The following is a 19,840-nucleotide window of genomic DNA, read 5'->3' on the forward strand; positions in this document are numbered from 1 at the left end:
TGATGGATCCACGAACTTGTAACTTCAGCTCCCTTTCAGTTGGAAGTTTGCAGTCTGGAATTCTATTTCTTCTAATAGTTCCAAGAGATAAGATTCCTTTTTTCTTCAAATGCAGAGGAATAGAATCGTAATGATTATCAAAGTAAAGTTTGTGATTAACATTTTCTTGAACAGGACGAGTTAATCTAATAACTACATTACTACTAGCTCCTAAATCAGGCTTTTTGAGGTATATGTGCAACATCAAGTTCTTTGCCACCATAAATATCGAAATTGTATGCAAATCCGGATATTTCACTCAAAATGAAGAGTTTGTAACCGTATTTATGGGGCTTGTCAGGCATATACTGTTTTAAATGGTGTCTAGCTTTAGTAGCACACATTTGTTCATCGACACACAAAGATTCTTCCATAGGAATGGAAAGAAAGATTTTTGAAGTTCATCAATCAAAGGTCTCAGTTTGAAAAACTTATCCTGGCCTCCTTGCAAATCAGTTGAAAATGCATTATTGTCATTGAAATGAAGATGTTTTCTTATTTTTTTTCAAATTTGTTAACTGGCATAGAATTTTGAATGAGAGATATTCCAACAACAGGATTCCAGTACAATCTAAAGTCTTTAACACTTGATGCAGAACTAAATATACAAATTCCCAAATATTTTCTTATATCAGATGATGTTACATTGAGAGGTTTCTCAGGTGTCTGTTGTATACTATATAGAATACTTTGTTCAGTAATAAAAGTTATGAAATCCGGATGAAAAAATATGAAAAAAACTCATAAGGTTGTTGTTGTTTGACTTCTGAATTAACTCATAAGGTGTTTCCAAATTCAAAATATTTTGAGGTAACTGTGTATCTTCACTGAAAGTTATGAGTTCAGGATTTACTTGCAAAGAGTTTCGTTTGTGTTTATCCTCTTCCATTCTTGATTCATTATTTAGAATTTCAAATTTATTCTTTTGGGTGGGATATTCCACTTCATGATTATATAGGTTACGCTTGTGCGTTAGGTTACGCTTGTGCGTTTACGCTTGTGCGAGGTAAAACCTTCGCTGTCGGTTAATTTCTTTTTTCTGCTTTTCCCGCTTGCGGTACGTTTATGATTTTTTGAGTTTTCTCCCTTTTCCGGATTAGCTGGAGTTTTGAGATATTTAGCATTTTCTTCTGTGTCATTGTTATTTTTATTTAATTCTGTTTCTGGGTTTTTCCCCATTATTTCATCTGCGGGTGTATCGTAAGGTATTTGAGACGCTCTTCCATTTGAAGGAGTCTAGGATCTGATTTTGGCATGCTTGAGTTTTGTAAACTCACTACTTCATTTTGCAAGGAATTAATCCGTAAGGATAAATTCAGATAGTCGATTTCACCACCATAATTCTCACGTATCTGCTCATAAAGGCTACGTAAGTTATTATTCTCTTCTGAATTGCTCATTTCTAGCAGCGTGACCTAACCATCGGCTCGGTAATGCATGCTATCGATAAACAATAAGAAAAGAACTTACCAATTGCTCAGTACGTTGGATCAGGTAATCCAAAGGAAGCCCCAAGACACTACAAAAAATTCGACCTCGTCTCTACGAGCTCAGAGGTCGAATGATGAATGAGAGTCATACTCCTGATCTGATCTTTTTCTTTCGCAAAAATGGCCTTGGCTACAAAGAGCCTTAATCCATTCGATTTTTATCATGCCAGAGGCCAATTAATTAGTAGAAAATAGTGGTGTAAACACCCGCACAGAGGCGAAAAAATACGAAGACTTGAAGTCCTGCAGTCATATTTGAAAAGCAAAATAAGCAATTTGGCATAATGTGCAATGGCATGTAAGGTACTGAGTCGATGGTCGGCTAGATCTCATAATCTTGTAGTCAGGTAATAATAAGAAACTAAAAGAAATGCAAACGGTCAGGTCAGAAGTAAGAGCCGTCCTATTACATCGGTGTCCGTCCCCTGAATGAGGGAGGTCAGGTCAGGTCATAACATTTTCATTCAAGTACCGTACTAATTAAAGTGCATTACTCGACCTGTTTAAAGATATCCATTTAAGGCTTTGAAGAATGGTGGAGTATTTATCCATATTGGGCATATATGAGTAAAAAGGGAAACATTTTTTTGTGTTGAGAATTGTCGGAAAAGTAACCAGAGGTGGCACCACCTAGGTGCGAGAGAGTGAACTAAAGGAGGATGTTTAGCATCCAGTCGAAGTGTTGATCACGTGGCCTATCCCATTGTGGCGTTCCGACAGATACTTCAACTTCTATTCACGAGATGGCGCCATGTGTAAAATCCAGTTCTTAATCGGAGCAGCAAAGCGACATCATTACTCACTCAGACTTCTCGCAAAACAACTGTACGCGACGATAGCATGAACTGTGTTCCGAGCTCTGTGTTGATCTCTGCAATGTAATTTAAATTTTGTAATTTAGTACTTAATATATTCTTTTGTTATAGGAGATTGTCTACTCTTATTTTCTTTAATTATATCATGCATTAAGCACACGAACACCAAACCATGATGTTGATAGGTCAGGGAAAAAGAGCTGTAGTATTCATAATTTGCGCATTTTTTAAATAATATAAGCCTATTTACAAATGCAGATGCATTTTAGTTGAGTAATGTAGAGTAAAATACTTGAAATAAATAAAAGTTTCGTAAACTGATGCATAATAGATAAAAAAGAGATAAATATCTTGAATATAAAGGTGTGTCCTCCTGGATTAATAGTAAGGCTTGAATATAGGAACATTTTCTTGATTAAATAGATGGTTTAACTTATGCTTCTAAGTTCAAAAGTTCAAGTTGAAGCAAAAGTTAATAATTAAAATGAATATTTACAGATGAATATATACAACTCTACCAGCGTACATTATGATGGATGGTACGTGGTCGCTTATAAGGTTGATCTATAGTAAAATTGTAGTTTCCTATATCTTGAATTATGACAGAATGATGAGTAGCAAGGTTTTCATAGAATTTGTGTACAGATTTAAGGATCTCTTCATCTATTGTAGTAATTTTGAGGTCGTTGTGGAGTACTGAATTTCGGACGAACCAAGGTGCTCCAGTCATGATTTTGATTATCTTGTTCTGTAATACTTGAAGGGGTTTTCTATTATTCCTGGCGGCAGCCGCCCAAACTGGGGAGCCATACAATATAATAGGTCGACTAAGTTGAAGATAAATAGTACGCTTGGTTTGTAGACTAAGTTTAGAATGTTTATTGATAATGGCGTAAACATTTATATATGCTTTTCCGGTATTTTCGCATATACAGGAGAGATGTTCTTTGAAGTTTAATTTTGCATCTAGAGTGATGCCAAGATATTTGACAGTATTGGTTCTTTAAACAGGGCTATTGTTGAATTGAAGAGGTTCACAGATAGGACTTTTATTGCTACGTTTAAAGATAATATTGATACTTTTGCTTGCGTTAATTTTTATTTTCCAATTTTGTAACCAGTTTTGCATATTATTAACAGCTTGTTGAAGTTTATGTTGAGCATGTTTGGAATTTATAGAAATGGAAAAAATGGCGGTATCATCTGCATATTGCGCAATTTCTGTGCCAGGATAATTTGGAAAGTCGTTAACGTAGATTAAATAGAGGTAGGGAGCCAAATTGCCTCCTTGAGGGACCCCAGCTGTTATTTTTCTTCGAGTAGAGTAGTCTGAGTTAATTTTGACTTGAAAAAAACCTATTTGACAGGTAGCTATGAATAAGAATGATAATTTCAGTGGGAAAATAGTAATGAATAAGCTTATAAGTTAATCCAGTGTGCCATACTTTATCAAAAACCTTTTCCACATCGAGGAAAAGAGCGGCAACAGTTTCTTTTTTGTTGAAGGCTTCTCCTATCTTTTCCACGATGCGGGAGACTTGATGGATGGTGGAGTATTTCTTGCGAAAACCAAATTGATAAGGTGAAATGATGTTATTATCTTGCGCATATTGATATAGCCTCTTTTGAATAATTTTCTCAAAAATTTTGGAGATTGAAGGAAGTAGAGATATTGGTCTGTAGCTGGCAGTATATTTACTTTCTTTTCCTGGTTTATTGATAACAATAATTGTTGCAATCTTCCAGGCCTGTGGTATGTAGTTATTTCTCAGACAAGCATTGAAAAGATTAACAAGATAAATAACTGCTTTTTTAGGTAGGTTTTTAATGGCATTATTGGTAATTTTGTCATAGCCACAGGCTTTCTTTGGATCGAGAGATTTGATGATTTGATTGACTTCAGTGGGACTGGTAGGGGTATTGGCTTTGCTCCTATTGGAATGAATAAAATTATTGACATGTTCTTCAATATTAACATCAGAAGGGTGTGGGAGATTATTGATCTGAAATTGCTCCTCAAAGGCATCAGCAAAGGCATTTGCAATATCAGCAGGATGGTAAATAGATTTGTTGTTGTGCTCTAAAGGTCCTATTTTACTATTGGGATTTCTGAGTTTTTTGGCAAGTTTCCATACAGAATGGTCAGTATGAGAAAGATTTTCTACATAACTGTTCCATCTGTCTTGCTTGTGATCAGCACAGAGCTTCTGGACACGATAATAGGCGCGTTTATAATTGATCTCTGGGATTGTCTCTGGGATCTCCGGTTCTCTGCCATATTTTCCTGAGCCTATTTTTATTCTTAATTTCTTCTTTAATGTAATGAGGAAGCGAATAATCTTTTTTCTCAGTATTTAAAGTAGCTTTATTTATGGCTTCAATGATTTTAGTATTAAATTTCTCTGTGGCTTCTTCAATTAAGCTGTTGGTGGTCATTTTAGTCGTAGCAGAGATATTATTATCAAGAATATATTTAAAATCACCCAACTGACTTTGGTGGGGTTTGGAGGCATAAAATGAATGAAATTATACAGAGTAAACATGATAGGATTATGATCTGAATCAAGCTCTTTTAAGTTGACTAATTCTGGAATCTGTGAGATATTACAGGTGATAAGAATGTCCAGGACGTCCGGAGTATGATTATAGTGGGAACTGATATGTGTAGGATCAGTGGTAGCCAAGATATTGATGGTAGAATTTTGCATGAAGTTAAAGAGCCTGATGCCATTACTATTAGTAAATCTAGAGTTCCAAGCAGGATGTTTACAATTTAGGTCACCAGCTATAATAGTTGGATAGCCTAAATTACAGATATATTCAATTTCTGCAGTATTGAGGATTTTGAGAGGAGGTTTGTAAATCGAAACAATGAGATATGGAGTATGGTTATTGTTGTAAGCAAGGCATGCACACGCTTCTATACTATTAAAGTCAGGCAGTAGGAATTCTGTGTGCTTAATTGAATTTTTTGCAATAATAGCAGTGCCTCCACCAATATTATGAAGCCTATCCTTTCTATATACAGAGTAATTTGCAATTTTGAATTTTTTGTTTGGTTTCAGATGAGTGTCATTTAAAAGCATGAAATCTAGATTTTTATTGAAGATAAATTGAGTAATTTGAAGATGTTGCCGAGTAAGGCCATTGCAATTATAAAACGCAAAACGCAATTTTAGAACAGTTGAGTCTATTGCAGTTATGGTAATTTCTCGTATGATTTGTATTATTCATGGTTAATAGTATCATAGATCTTTAATGCTTCAAAAGCAACCATCATTTTTTCTGTAGTGGTGGACGCTTTACAAAAATCGTCGTATAATTCGTATATTGAGGACATAAACATAATAAATTGATTTAAATTTTCTTCTGTGTGTTCAAAATTTCCAGTGTTTCTGTTGTTTACATTAGATTTCAGAGTGGGGTTAGAAGGCTGATTATTTTGCTGCTGTTTAGTTGTTTTTCTAAGACGGCGGAATGCGTATTGATATTTCCTGATTGGTCCATTTGTTCACGTGACCTATTTTCAGTTTGTGGAGCATTGGCATAGTTATTTGAACGGATGGTATTGTTGTCAATATTTTTCATTTCAGAATATTGAATATTTCAAGTGTTTGCAATAGTTTTACCATTATTTTGATTGTTGCCTGGTCTTCTAGGACAAGTTATTGAGGATGCTGGATGTGGTCCGTGACAAAGAGCACATACAGCATCATAATTTTGCTTGCCCTTAAAAGGGCAGAGATGGGAACGATGGTTCTGAGCACAGCGTACACAGCGAGGTTCATTATGACACGCACGCTGTGTATGGTTGTAGCGCTGGCAATTGTAGCATTGCGTAGGTCCTGGTTTAGAATTATATTTAATTACGCGAACGCAGAGGCCAATAATTTTCTCGATATGCATAATTTTCTTGCCTTCCTCTATACGAGGGGTTCTATATAATAAACAGGGATATAATTTGATTTTCCTTCTGTTATTTTGGTAAGACCTTTTACTTTTATAATAGGAATACCTTGAGCTTTGATGTCTTCTTCAATCTCTTGCTCGGTAAGATCATTAGGTAGGTCTTTAATAATTGCTCGAACAGTTTTTTCTGAGTGCAGTACGAATTAATGATATGTAATTTTCTTCTCTTTGAAATATTCTTGTATTTTCCTGTATTCCTGTAAGTCGAAGACTTTGATAATTAAGTTGCCTTCTTTTAATTTACCATCTATTTTAGTTATATTAAATTTATCAGCTAACGTTTTATTTAGCTCCTTCCAGCTAACATTAGTATCAGTAATTACAAAGGGAGGAATTTTATTTGCATATCTTTGAGGTTGCTGAAATTGATTATCATTACTGTCAACTTCAATTGCAGTATTTTCGGTATTACTTGGCTTGGAATTATTAGTATTTATTTGAGCGTTCAGCAATACATCTGACTGTAGCGCTTCAAATTTGTTGGTAGTCGTTAGGGTGGATGAAGTTTGGCTGTTTATTTTCTGCGGCGATTTTTGTTTAGGAATTGTTTTCCATCTATTGCTTTCAAGCTTAGTAAATTAAGTAGGTGTAGTTTCATAATTAGTATCGTTTTTGTTTTCAGGATTATTAGGTTTACATTGCATATTTTTTGCATGTCTATCTGCAGTGGTATCAGAGGGTGTTTGTTGATTTTCACGTATTCTTATGGGTGACAGTTCATCAGACACAGGTGTGTCAAGTATGGTATTGTGGACTTCGATTTCATCCTCTATTTCTAAAAGGCTTTTTCTTTCCTCGTGTGTGAGGGAATCACCGTTATTTTTGGATTCTAGGTATTTTTCACTTTCATTTTCGAGTTCTTTTAGTCTATCTAGCCGCCAAAAGGGGGAGCCAGGTGTACGTGCAGGTTTGGTGCTCTGTGCACCGCTTCTGGTGAGCATGTTACTGCTAAAGTTTGCAATCAAGATGAGTAGTAAAAATACGCTAATTCACGTAATGCCAAGATGAGTCCCTAGCATGACCAGCTGTTTTTTCTATGTTGCCAGTATTTGGGATGTCCAATTTTGCGAATCGGAGATAATTTTTAATAATAATGGCAGTGCCACCACCTCTGTTGTGACTTCTGTCGTCACGAATGATTTTGTACCCTTGAAAGTTAATCCTGTGAGATTTTCTAAGGTGGGTTTCATTGAGGAGCATGATATCGATGTTATTAGTAATTAAAAAATTTTTAATTTCTTCTTTTTGTTTCTGGACACCGTTAGCATTAAAGAACGTAATTTTGAGGTAGCAGTTACTAGTAGCAATTACTTTATGAAAATTCTTATTAGGATCAGAAGTCATAATTCAAAGGAGAAAAATAATCGATAGCTGCCATAACAACTTCTATTTTGTTCATGATGTTTTTCGCTTCTTTGAAGCTGGTAATGAATTCTTTTGATTTGGTTAGCTGCTTTTTTAGCCACTCAAAGAATGAGGGTGTTTGGGAGAGAGGGGAAATCAGCTTGATTAAGCTGAAATTCAGGTTGCTGCTGTTGACTTTTTTCTTTTTTGCGGCTTTCTTCGGCTTTTTTAATGTTATTCGGGTGGAATTTACAAATTTTGGAGGAGCTAACGTGGTCAAGTCCACACAGGGCACACTTGGCGGGGTGTAAGTTTTTATCCTGTTTGCAAGTATAGCCTTCATGTGGGCCTGCACATTTCTGGCATCTAGGCTTGTAATTACACTTTTCTTTTATGTGTCCATACCGCTGACACCTGTGACATTGCACTGGCCCGGGGAGGCTTTTATAAGTGCAAACTAGGACATCTAGGCCACGTAAGGTAGTGATATCGAATATTTTCTTTCCCTCATTATTTTAGTTTCGACAAGTAAAACTGGTAGTTTGACAACTTTACCGTCTTCAAATTTTTCAATTTGCTTGATTTTAGTGATCGGAATGCCCATGCTAGCTATTTCCTTTTGTATCATTTCCAGATTGGAGGTTCTCGGTAATTTTTTAATGATAGCCTTTAATGGCTTTTCATTTTTGAGTTTGTAAGTATGGTATGGGATTTCTCTTTTACTTAATCGATCCGTGGCTATTCTGTAATCTTCTGGGTCGAATACTCGAATAGTAAGTGTGTCTCCTTTTAGGTTGCCTTTGATTTTAGTGATACCCAATTCCTCGAATTCCTCTTTCATCTTATCCCAGTTTGCAGTAAAGTCCTGCAATACGATGGGAGGAATATGAGTCGCGGTCTTTTTGGGGAATATAAATTCTCCATTGTTCTCCTCTTCTTTCTGATCAATTAATTCCTCGTTATTAAGTTTTTCATATTTGTTTTGTTGTATTGGAGGTGTTATATCAGTTTCGGAAAACGTACGCTTGTTCGTGATACGTGGCGTTTTGAAACCCTCATTATCTATTTCAGTTTTCTTTTTCTTACTTTTATCACTATTAGTGCGTTTGATAGTGCTATTTGTAGTTTGGACTGGGGTATCATTTTTTAATTCCTTTGATTTCATATTTTTAATCGGTTTTTGGGTGAATTATTATTAGAATTGCATTGTTTCTCAGTTAGTTTACTGTTAGCGTTATTAATCAAGGGATTGCTATTGCATCTTTTGAGTTGGTTGGTCGGTTTGTTTACGCTTATAAACATATCACACATTTTAAGTTTGGCTGATATAGTATCAAGATCACTAATGATCTGCTCATTTTTTTTCGGGGGGGGGGGGCTTCGTTCAGGATTTTGAATTCATCAAGAAGCTGATCTTTCAGCTGACACATGTTTTCAAAAGTAGGATTTCCTACCCTGTTTACAACCCATACAAAAGCAGAAAAAATGCTATCATTTCTGAATTCGTATTCCTCAACGTGGGAATCATTTATTCCGAGTTTAGTAAATTGTAAAAGATCAAATATCTGTTGCGAAATCTGACCGTTTGCCATCATGCAGTCAGGTGTTACCCTGACTTACAAGAGAACAAAAGGAGAGATCTTACCGCATTTCCTGTTGAGTGTCCAAGCCGTAATCCTTTGGTTCGATCCGTAACCGGAAATCCTCGAGAGCGAAACCAAAACGAGGGCCAGTCAGTGCCGGATTGCTGCGAAGGCAAACACCAAAGCAAAGCTGAATCGGGAGCGGAGAAATTCCTGTCTCGTCTCTAGGAGCTCAGCGACAGGAATGAGTCATACTCCTAAGGCACAAAATTCATGATCTCCGTCCATACTCGAGAAACAGGATTTTTACTGTAGCCAATCAGGGAACTTAAAATTGTGCATTGATGAAACTTCAGCTAAGTCAGCGAAATCTTCGATCGAATGTAGTTTTTGCTTCCCTGTGATTCGTCGGTTCGTATACTAAATTGGCATAATATTCTATAGATAAAACATTTAGATATAATGCGAGATGAAATATGTTAACGCAGGTAAGGCTTTCAACTACGTCATTAGCCGCTGCACGCTGAGTAGAGGCTAGGGGAACTATAAATTGAATTGATTAACAAAGCAATTCGAGACTGTGGGAGAAGAAACAAAAATCTGTGAGTACAACTTAAGATGACCAACAGTGAATGCAAATTTATGGGGTAGGGGACACTTTTCGAACCATGCAAATTGCGAAAAAAATTATTAAGAGGAGGAGAGACAGTGAAATAAGTTAAAAAGTCAAGGTAAAGAAATTTTGTTATATATCGATGAATAGCAAGAAGATGTTCACTGTTATGATTGCTGTTGTGATCAAACTTAAGTCTGGTATTATTGTTATGGGTCAGGGGTATTCTTCTGCTTTATAAGTTCTTAAGGAACTTGAAACATAGCGTACGATTGATTTAAGTTTTTTTAATGTGACCCATCTGTCAGAAATAATGCAGAATTTCCCTTTGGGTATTTGTTTCAGATTTTACCCATGATGTTGCACAGACTACAACACGTGATCATAAAAAACACCACTTCAGAAACGCGATGAATTGCCTTATCAGAATTGAAGGTTAGTATGGTTGCAATCAGAACACTGTACTTTACTTTTGTTGCCATTCTACAGAGTTAATCCTGGAACTTTTTGATACAGCTCTGTAATTAGAACCTATTATTATTACTAAAAAAATTGTTAGACTTATAAAAAGTATTATTTAATGAAATATAAAGGAAACTTGGAGAGAGAACAAAATTTTATAAACTGTAAAAGTTCATTTGCTTTAGTTGACAAGATAAATCCACCTGCTTTTCATACATACTTTTAATTACAAAATATAGGGTGTCAACAGTCTTTGAACAACTTTAACAGCTTGTTGTTTGGGAATGGAAGGAGAGACAGTGAAATAAGTTAAGAAATAAGGTCAAGAAATTAGGTAATATATCGATGAATAGCAAGAAGATGTTCACTCTTAAAATAGCTGTTGTGATCTAACTTAAGTCTGATATTTTTATGGGTAAGGGTATTTATGGGTAAGGTATTGGTCTTACTTTCACAAGGAAGGTTCAAAGTTTTGTGACAAATAACAGCATTTCTCGCAACTTTCATATATGAGCAACTCACTCACTCACTTTCGAACTGTCTCACTTTAACTCTCTTGTGACATGAGGATTTCAGATCCCCAAAATCCTCACCTTATGTGCATAATAAATCAAAACAAATTATCTGAAAAACACTTTGATATATGATTAATAACACTACAAAAATTTTTAGCAGGTAATCATATAGGTTACTACAGTAATAGGATAAAGTTATTCAAGGACTTCGTGGACGCCCTACACATTCTAATAACTAAACTCTTGTAATGCTTATTATTATAAATTATTGTTCTAGTCTAATATAAACTAACTTGGCTCATTTAAAGCCTTATTTATTTAATGGAACCATCATATTATATTTAATCAGTTCTTTAATATATCTTCCAAAAATGATGATTATGAACTTAAGGAGAATTATGATAGATTAAATCCAGATTAGAGATTCACACGAAAAAAAAGTCTTGATGAGTCTATTTGATCTCGAACAGCTCGATTTATAAAAAGGCGCCGAATTACTTGCTAATGCAGCAAAGCATGGTTATTTAAATATTTGATTTCGTGTAGCTTTTAACTCTCTTAACTGATTAAAAAAAGCTCACGGAACTCTTTGAATAACAATATATTTAATTACGCAATGGTATAACAATGTTAAAAATTTGTAATATAAATTCTCTAAAAATTACGGCAAAATTCTGAAAATGTTTCACATAATGTAGTTTTGATGTTACTGATGTAATGCTAAAAATATGAATAACAAAAAATATTGACTAATTTACCTTTAACTTTTATTTCCTGTCTGAGTACAAAAATAACTTGTAAGTTTCTGCTGGCGTGATGTAGACTGTAGGAAAATTTTATCCATATTTATGCCGAAAAAACTGAAAAGATTCCATCGTTTTAGGTTCTAAGGTTTATGTAAATACCTGAAACTTGAAATATACCATGTATGGAATCAGAGAATCAGTTTATTTTTTCATTGGCCACTATGTCACATAAATGATTCGCATACGCTTTGTACGAGTCTTGGTTTTCGAAGAACTGAGAGCACAGAAAAAGTAACATAATGGTGTTTTTCTCTTTCTACCAGCTTAAACATAGATGATTTTAAGGGTTGGTAATTTTTTATTTAAAAACTCGCAGAAAGTGTAGACAAATTTATGAAAAATACAAAAAAGCATTTCAGACGAGGATATCCATAAAATTCTTGACTTCCGATTTTGATACATTTGGGAGTTTGCTAACCTTTTGTATATACGAAAGTGTATGTATACGAAATTTCACTTTCAATTTACAGAAACATAAGTATTACATATCGAAGTATAAAAATAGGGCTTCATTATCTAAAGCCAACTTTTTTCGACTTTATATAAGGGCATAATCGTAATGTTCTTCCCTAATAATTTGAAATCTTTTTTAAAGTGAAGTAATTCACTCAAATATTAAATAAATTTTATTACGAATCATTCAAAGCAAAAAAACTATAAACATATTAATATAAAAAATCATATTGAAAAAATATCTTACTTGATTATTGCAGATTTTGTACCTCTTTCTTTCACCTATGCAGTAACGACCACCTTCTGCAGGCCTGGAAATGAAACCAAATACGTTGAACTTCGAATTATTATATCTAACTACACAAAGCTGTAAGAAAAGTAGCGTTTAAACAAGTCAACCAATAAAATAACATTTTGAGTAATATATATATGTAATAAAAACGAGTTTAGTCAATTACTGATGAAGGAATACTGAGACGTAGAAACGCTGAAAATACTGATAGCGAAGCACGTACATGGCATATTGTAAAGGAAGAATTTTCTTTGCGTAGAATGTCCCTCAGGGGGCTCACATTTGTGAGTACGGGTGTGGCAATCCCGAGGTACCCTAGCCCTTCAGGGGATCATCTTCTTGGTGAGACGGGTGTCACGATCCTGGAGCCCCAGTGATCTATCCCCTTTTCCGTCTCCTCTCCTCTTAACTGGAACCTTTTCCCTTCCCTTCTCCCTTGTGGTTTCTCTCTACGGAGTTTGGGGCTCGTCACGAGAAACTGGAACAACCCTTGCGTCCAATTTTCAAATGGCGAGAAAACTGCCCACGTGTTTGCCGTGCGTGGAGACCCGTGTCGCTGGAAAGGAGGGTCCTGGTAGTTGAGGGGCGAGGTACTGTCCCCAACACACTACTTTGGCCTCTGCTTCAGCTAAACGGGAGGCACCTTAGTCGTCCTCACGGGTGCAATCGGCTGGTCACTAGTCCTTGTGTCAGTGGCTTGGGGTCAAGCTCTCGGGAGTACCTGCTTTCGGGAAAGCCGACTGTGGGGCTTTAGTTTGCGTATAGGTCCGGCTAGCCCTAACACAGGAATCTGCGTTCCCTTGTTGGGCTCCGTGGTGGGCGGGGCCGTCGGACCCGAATCTTTTCTATTTTCAATATGGCAAATTCACATATTTTTTTATTAAAATATTTTGAAGTCACTCCAGTCTCTCAACCTAGTTCTGAAACGTCTACTACTAAACCAATCATTCAACCTAGTTCTGAAACATCTCCTACTAAACCAGTCACTCAACCTAGTTCTGAAACATCTACTAATAAACCAATCATTCAACATAGTTCTGAAACGTCTCCTACTAAACCAGTCACTCAACCTAGTTCTGAAAATTCTGCAAAAAAATTACGGACAGATGCAAATAAAAAAAATCATAACAATAGTCCCCGTTTCCTAGTAATCTCTAGTCCTTCTGGCGAAATGCATAAGATGTCTCCTTTCGTAATAAACAAATATATCCAGTCTTGTATTGGTGAGCCGAGAAATATAAAGCGTCTCCGCTCCGGAGACTTACTTATTGATACAAACTCAGCCACCCAGTCTGCTTCTTTACTTCAGAACACTCAGGGGCTCACTTTTGTGAGTACGAGTGTGGCAATCCCGAGGTACCCTAGCCCTTCAGGAGATCATCTTCTTGATGAGACGGGTGTCACGATCCTAGAGCCCCAGTGATCTATCCTCTTTTCCGTCTCCGCTCCTCTTGGCTGGAACTTTTCCCCTTCCCTTCTCCCTTGTGGTTTCTCTCTACGGAGTTTGGGGCTCGTCACGAAAGACTGGAACAGACTTTGTCTCTAGTTCTCGAGTGGCAAGAAAACTGCCCACGTGTTTGCCGTGCGTGGAGACCCGTGTCGCTGGAAAGGAGGGTCCTGGTAGTTGAGGGGCGAGGTACTGTCCCCAACACACTGCTTTGGCCTCTGCTTCAGCTAAACGGTAGGCACCTTAGTCGTCCTCACGGGTGTCAATCGGCTGGTCACCAGTCCTTGTGTCAGTGGCTTTTGTATCTCTTGCATGAAGAGGAGCAAACCCCATGACGAGACTCCCTCGGTTTATACTGGACAGGGCAGACTGGGAACTCTTCTCTTCCTCTGCAGAGCTCACAGAGGAAATGGTAGAAGCTGTGCATATCGATGGCGCTGTGGAAGCTGTTACTAATACTATTATTCAGGCAGCTATGCTTTCGATTCCTAGAACATCAGGAAAAATACTAAAATATTCAAAACCATGGTGGAATCGCGACTGTCATGAAGCACTGAAAGAACAGAAAAAAGCATGGGGTATTTTTCGAAGATATACGACTCTGCGAAACCTCATAGCCTTTAAAAGAGCCAAAGCAAATGCACGAAAAGTAAGAAGGCAGAGCCAGAGGGATTCCTGGATTTCATATGTGTCCTCAATAACATCCTCTACGCCTAGTAAGCGGGTTTGGGAAAGAGTTCGAAAAGCATGCGGAATGTATAAACACCACTCACTTTCCTTTCTGGAAAAAGATGGCCGAGTGATTAGCTCCATAGAAGAAATTGCAAATACTATTGGTGAGACATTTGCTGCCGTTTCTTCAAGCAGAAACTATTCACCTGCATTTCTCTCTATCAAGCAACACTCTGAAATAAATCCCATCGCATTCAACTCTTCCAAATCTGAGCCGTACAATAGAGACTTTACTATGGTTGAATTAAGGAGAGCTTTGTTGCAGACACATAGGTCTTGTCCTGGTCTAGATGGCGTGTATTATGAAATGCTAAAGCATTTGTCCTATAAGTCACTGAGTGCCCTTCTCACACTTTACAATAGAGTGTGGAAGGAGCGTACATTTCCCAGTGCCTGGAGGAGAGCTGTTGTCATTCCTATTGCGAAGCCAGGGAAAGACCCGAGGAATCCCTCGAACTATCGGCCAATTGCCCTTACCAGTTGTGTTTGCAAACTGTTTGAAAAGATGGTAAACAGCCACCTAGTCTACTTCTTGGAAAAGAATAATATTATATCGCCTTATCACAGCGGTTTTCGAAAGGGGAGAACGACCGTAGACAATATGCTTCTATTAGAGACATCTATTCGAAAAGCCTTTGTCAGAAGAAGTCACCTTGTCTCAATATTCTTCGACATTGAGAAAGCTTATGATAAGGCATGGAGATACGGTATACTCCGGGATCTTCACGAGAGTGGCTTGCGCGGCAACCTACCAATTTTCATACAGAATTTTTGAACGCTAGAACTTTTCAAGTAAGGATTGGCTCTGTTTTTTTCGGATGTTTTCCAACAGGAAGAGGGTGTGCCTCAAGGCTGTGTGCTTAGTGTAACGCTGTTCAGTTTAAAAATACATTCTGTATTAAAAGAACTTCCTCCTACCATCTTGGGATCACTATATGTAGATGATTTACAGATTAGCTGTTGAGGAGCAGACATGAGATACATAGAGACGCAATTGCAGATGGCTCTGAATAAGATCCAGGAATGGTCAGACAAACAGGGATTTACCTTTTCGAAACAGAAAACTGTGTGCGTGCACTTTTGTAGGAAGCGAGGTCTCCATCCTGAACCTGAGTTATATCTAAAAGGTACAATTATTCCAGTTGCCCCCGAAGTGAAATTTTTAGGAGTGACGTTCGACCAGAAATTGACTTTCCTTTCTCATGTTTTAAACCTGAGAAAGAAGTGTCTAAAAACACTAAATATTTTAAAAGTGTTGGCGAACACCTCCTGGGGTGCAGAGCGTTGCTCCATGCTTCGCATTTACAGAGCGCTTGTCCGCTCTAGACTGGACTATGGCTCAGTGGTTTATGGATCCGCTCGCTCATCTGTTTTGTTAAAACTGGATCCTGTTCACCATCAAGGTTTGCGGATTTGTTCAGGAGCTTTCAGGACTTCTCCTGTACAGAGCCTATACGTTGACTCTAACGAACCATCACTTTATCTGAGGCGTGAGCAATTGTCTCTTTTACAATATTTTAATATCTTATCCCAACCTGAACATCCCAATAAGCCGTGCTTACTTGATAATGAGTGTAACACTTTATTTGAAACACGTCCATCCTGTGTTCCTACCTTTCCTTTAAGACTTCGCCCTATCATTGAGGAACTTTCCCTCTCTGATATGCGCCCCCAAGCAGTACAGAACTTTGAAATCCCACCTTGGGAAAATTCACAGATTCAACTTCTTGATGTTTTCAAACATCACGTGAAGGCAAGCACTAATGAGATCGTTTACAGACAACTCTTTGCTGAGCACAGGCACAAATATAGCAGTTATTATCTGATATACACAGATGGATCAAAGTCAAATGATCCTGTTGGGATGGCTTTTGTATTCGAAAATCACATAGAGGGCATATGCCTGCACCATGCTTTCTCAGTCCTAACATCTGAACTGACTGCTATATATTATGGTCTTTTGTACATCTCAAAGCTCTGCCAAAAAAGTTCATAGTTTACACAGACTCGTATAGTGCTCTTAAATCCTTGGAAGCTTTTCCCAACACTCAGAATCCTGTGGTAGTGGATGTTCTCAAAATTCATATAAATTTAACGATTCGAGGTTATGAAGTCCTGTACTGCTGGGTTCCTGGACATGCTGGAATAAAGGGAAATGAGCTTGCAGATATCGCAGCCAAATCTGCTGTTGAACTGTCCAGTCGCCTTATCCCTTTTAGAGATATCTGCAATGTCATCAAGGGAAAGGTCCGAAGAAAATGGCAGCAATTTTGGGGTGTTCAGCATCACAACAAGTTGCGAAACGTCAAGCCTAGAATTGAGCATTGAGATTTTGCTGGAAATCGTAAGGAGGACGTTCTTTTGACTCGCCTCAGAATTGGTCACACTAGAGTCACACATAACTATCTTCTCAAAGCTGAAAATGAGCCTGTTTGTTTTAATTGCAATGTTTGTTTATCTGTTCGTCATATTTTAATTGAGTGTCCATGTTTTAATTGTCTTCGCCAGAAATATTTTAATAGCTGTGACTTACCTCTCGACCGTTTAATCGGAAGAGAGGTCAATTGTAATTTATTTTATTATTTAAAAGAGACTGGCTTTTATTACCAAATGTAATTTGTTTTGAAAACTGTGTCTTGAATTTTAATGTGTGCTTTTAACTTTTGTTTATATGACTTCATCCTCTGGATTTGGTACCTTTATCTACTTGTTTTTATTGATTGAATTTTAATGTTATCAATTGTAATTATCCCATCTTGTGTTTGGCACGTCATAACCATCTCTGGTTTTTGCGCCATAATCACTCACTCACTCACTCACTCACTCTTTACTTCAGATAACTAAACTTGGGCAAGCGAATGTCACTGTAACACCACATAAGTCACTGAACTATTGTCAAGGTGTAATCTCAGAATTCGACCTTCTGTATGTTTCTGAAGAAGAGATCGCTTCTGAGCTATCCGAACAAAATGTCTGCGGTGTAAGGCGGATCAAGATGCGTAAAGAAGGTAAGTTGATAGACACGAAACACGTGATCCTTACCTTCAACACGCCTGATCTGCCTAAGAATATTAAGGCCGGATATCTAAATATTCCTGTAAGACCTTATATTCCAAACCCTATGCGATGTTTCCAATGCCAGCGTTTCGGCCATTCTAAGACGTCTTGTCGTGGCAGCCTCACATGCGCCCGATGCTCACAGATTGGCCACGATTCTGATAATTGTACCGCTGCGCCTTTGTGTATAAATTGCAAGGGTGACCACCCAGCATTTTCTCGCTTGTGCCCAAAGTGGAAATCAGAAAATGAAATCCAGACTACAAAAGTTACAAAAAACATCTCTTACGCCGAAGCCAGAAGACTAGTCCAGAGCACACAGTTTCGACCAAATACATCATACTCCAGTGCTGTTAAATCATCTCGTACAGTTGCCACCCAAACTTCAATAGGCACACAGACCCTACTAAATAAAACCCAACCGTCTACATCCAACAAGAAAAAAGAAAATGCAACCCATATACTACAAAAAAAAGAAACAGTTATTCAAAGTAAGCCCAAAATTGCCACACAAAAAACATCAAATAAAAATAGGAGTCGCAGCAATAGTTCTCTTGATGAGATGATTTCTGAATCTGCGGATTCAGACTTTATGGAAGTGGAAGAGGGTCTGGAAGTTCCCAGGCATCTACTTCCACGAAAAACAAAAGAACAGCACAGGAAAAACAAAAACCATTCATAATGGCCACCCTCGTGTCATGGAACTGTCGCGGTTTCCACCGAAATTTGCTAGACATCAAATCTATAATTAATGTGTATCATCCTGTATGCTTCGCAATACAGGAAACAAATCTAAAACCAGAACAACAGGCAAAACTTCGGAGGTTTTCTTTCGTCAGGAAGGATAACTTTGCAGGTGAACGCGCCAGTGGAGGTGGAGGTCTCCTCTCCTCACTGGATTATCACTCAAATGTTCTTTCTTTGACGACATCCCTCCAAGTTGTCGCTACTCAAATAAATTTTGATATTGTTGTTTCATTTGTTTCTTTGTATTTGCCTCCAAATCAGCACATTGATCAGAAAGATTTAAATGATCTTTTAGAGCAGCTGCCTGAGCCTTTCATTATAATAGGAGATTTTAACGGCCATAGTCCGCTCTGGGGTAGTAAAGATACAAATTGCCGTGGAAGACAAATTGAGCAGATAATCGAAGATCATAGCCTTTGTCTCCTGAATAATGGGTAGAATACTTACATCCATGAGCCTTCAAGGACATTCCACGCTCTCGACCTTGCCATCCGTTCACCATCTCTGTTGCCATTTTGCACTTTTAGTGTCGGAAATGGCCTGTACAACAGCGATCAGTATCCCATTTTTGTATCTCTTGCACGAAGAGGAGCAAACCCCATGTCAAGACTCCCTCGGTTTATACTGGACAGGGCAGACTGGGAACTCTTCTCTTCCTCCGCAGAGCTCACAGAGGAAATGGTAAAAGATGTGAATATCGATGACGCTGTGGAAGCTGTTACTAATACTATTATTCAGGCAGCTATGCTTTCGATTCCTAGAACATCAGGAAAAATGCTTAAATATACGAAACCATGGTGGAATCGCGACTGTCATGAAACACTGAAAAAACAGAAAAAAAGCATGGGGTATTTTTCGTAGATATCCTACTCTGCGAAACCTCATAGCCTTTAAAAGAGCCAAAGCAAATGCACGAAAAGTAAGAAGGCAGAACCAGAGGGATTCCTGGATTTCATATGTGTCCTCAATAACATCCTCTACGCCTAGTAAGCGGGTTTGGGAAAGAGTTCGAAAAGCATGCGGAATGTATAAACACCACTCACTTTCCTTTCTGGAAAAAGATGGCCGAGTGATTAGCTCCATAGAAGAAATTGTAAATACTATTGGTGAGACATTTGCTGCCGTTTCTTCAAGCAGAAACTATTCACCTGCATTTCTCTCTATCAAGCAACACTCTGAAATAAATCCCATCGCATTCAACTCTTCCAAATCTGAGCCGTACAATAGAGACTTTACTATGGTTGAATTAAGGAGAGCTTTGTTGCAGACACATAGGTCTTGTCCTGGTCTAGATGGCGTGTATTATGAAATGCTAAAGCATCTGTCCTATAAGTCACTGAGTGCCCTTCTCACACTTTACAATAGAGTGTGGAAGGAGCGTACATTTCCCAGTGCATGGAGGAGAGCTGTTGTCATTCCTATTGCGAAGCCAGGGAAAGACCCGAGGAATCCCTCGAACTATCGGCCAATTGCCCT

The 19,840-nt window shown here is 37.7% G+C and overlaps 1 protein-coding gene across 1 annotated transcript in view; it reads right to left on the reverse strand.

The window, feature by feature from the left end:
* Positions 1-19,840, reverse strand: part of LOC118195454 (A disintegrin and metalloproteinase with thrombospondin motifs 6-like) — a 493,619-nt gene that overhangs the window by 156,113 nt on the left and 317,666 nt on the right. Inside the window, exon 12 of the mRNA XM_085819861.1 lies at positions 12,337-12,400. Within this exon, the coding sequence (XP_085675987.1) occupies positions 12,337-12,400 (64 nt within the window). The remainder of the gene's footprint in view (positions 1-12,336; positions 12,401-19,840) is intronic.

The sequence above is a fragment of the Stegodyphus dumicola genome, chromosome 7 (genome assembly GCF_044657685.1).
Source record: "Stegodyphus dumicola isolate Sdum_Otavi_A_Nest chromosome 7, ASM4465768v1".
In the NCBI taxonomy this organism is placed as follows: Eukaryota; Metazoa; Arthropoda; class Arachnida; order Araneae; family Eresidae; genus Stegodyphus; species Stegodyphus dumicola.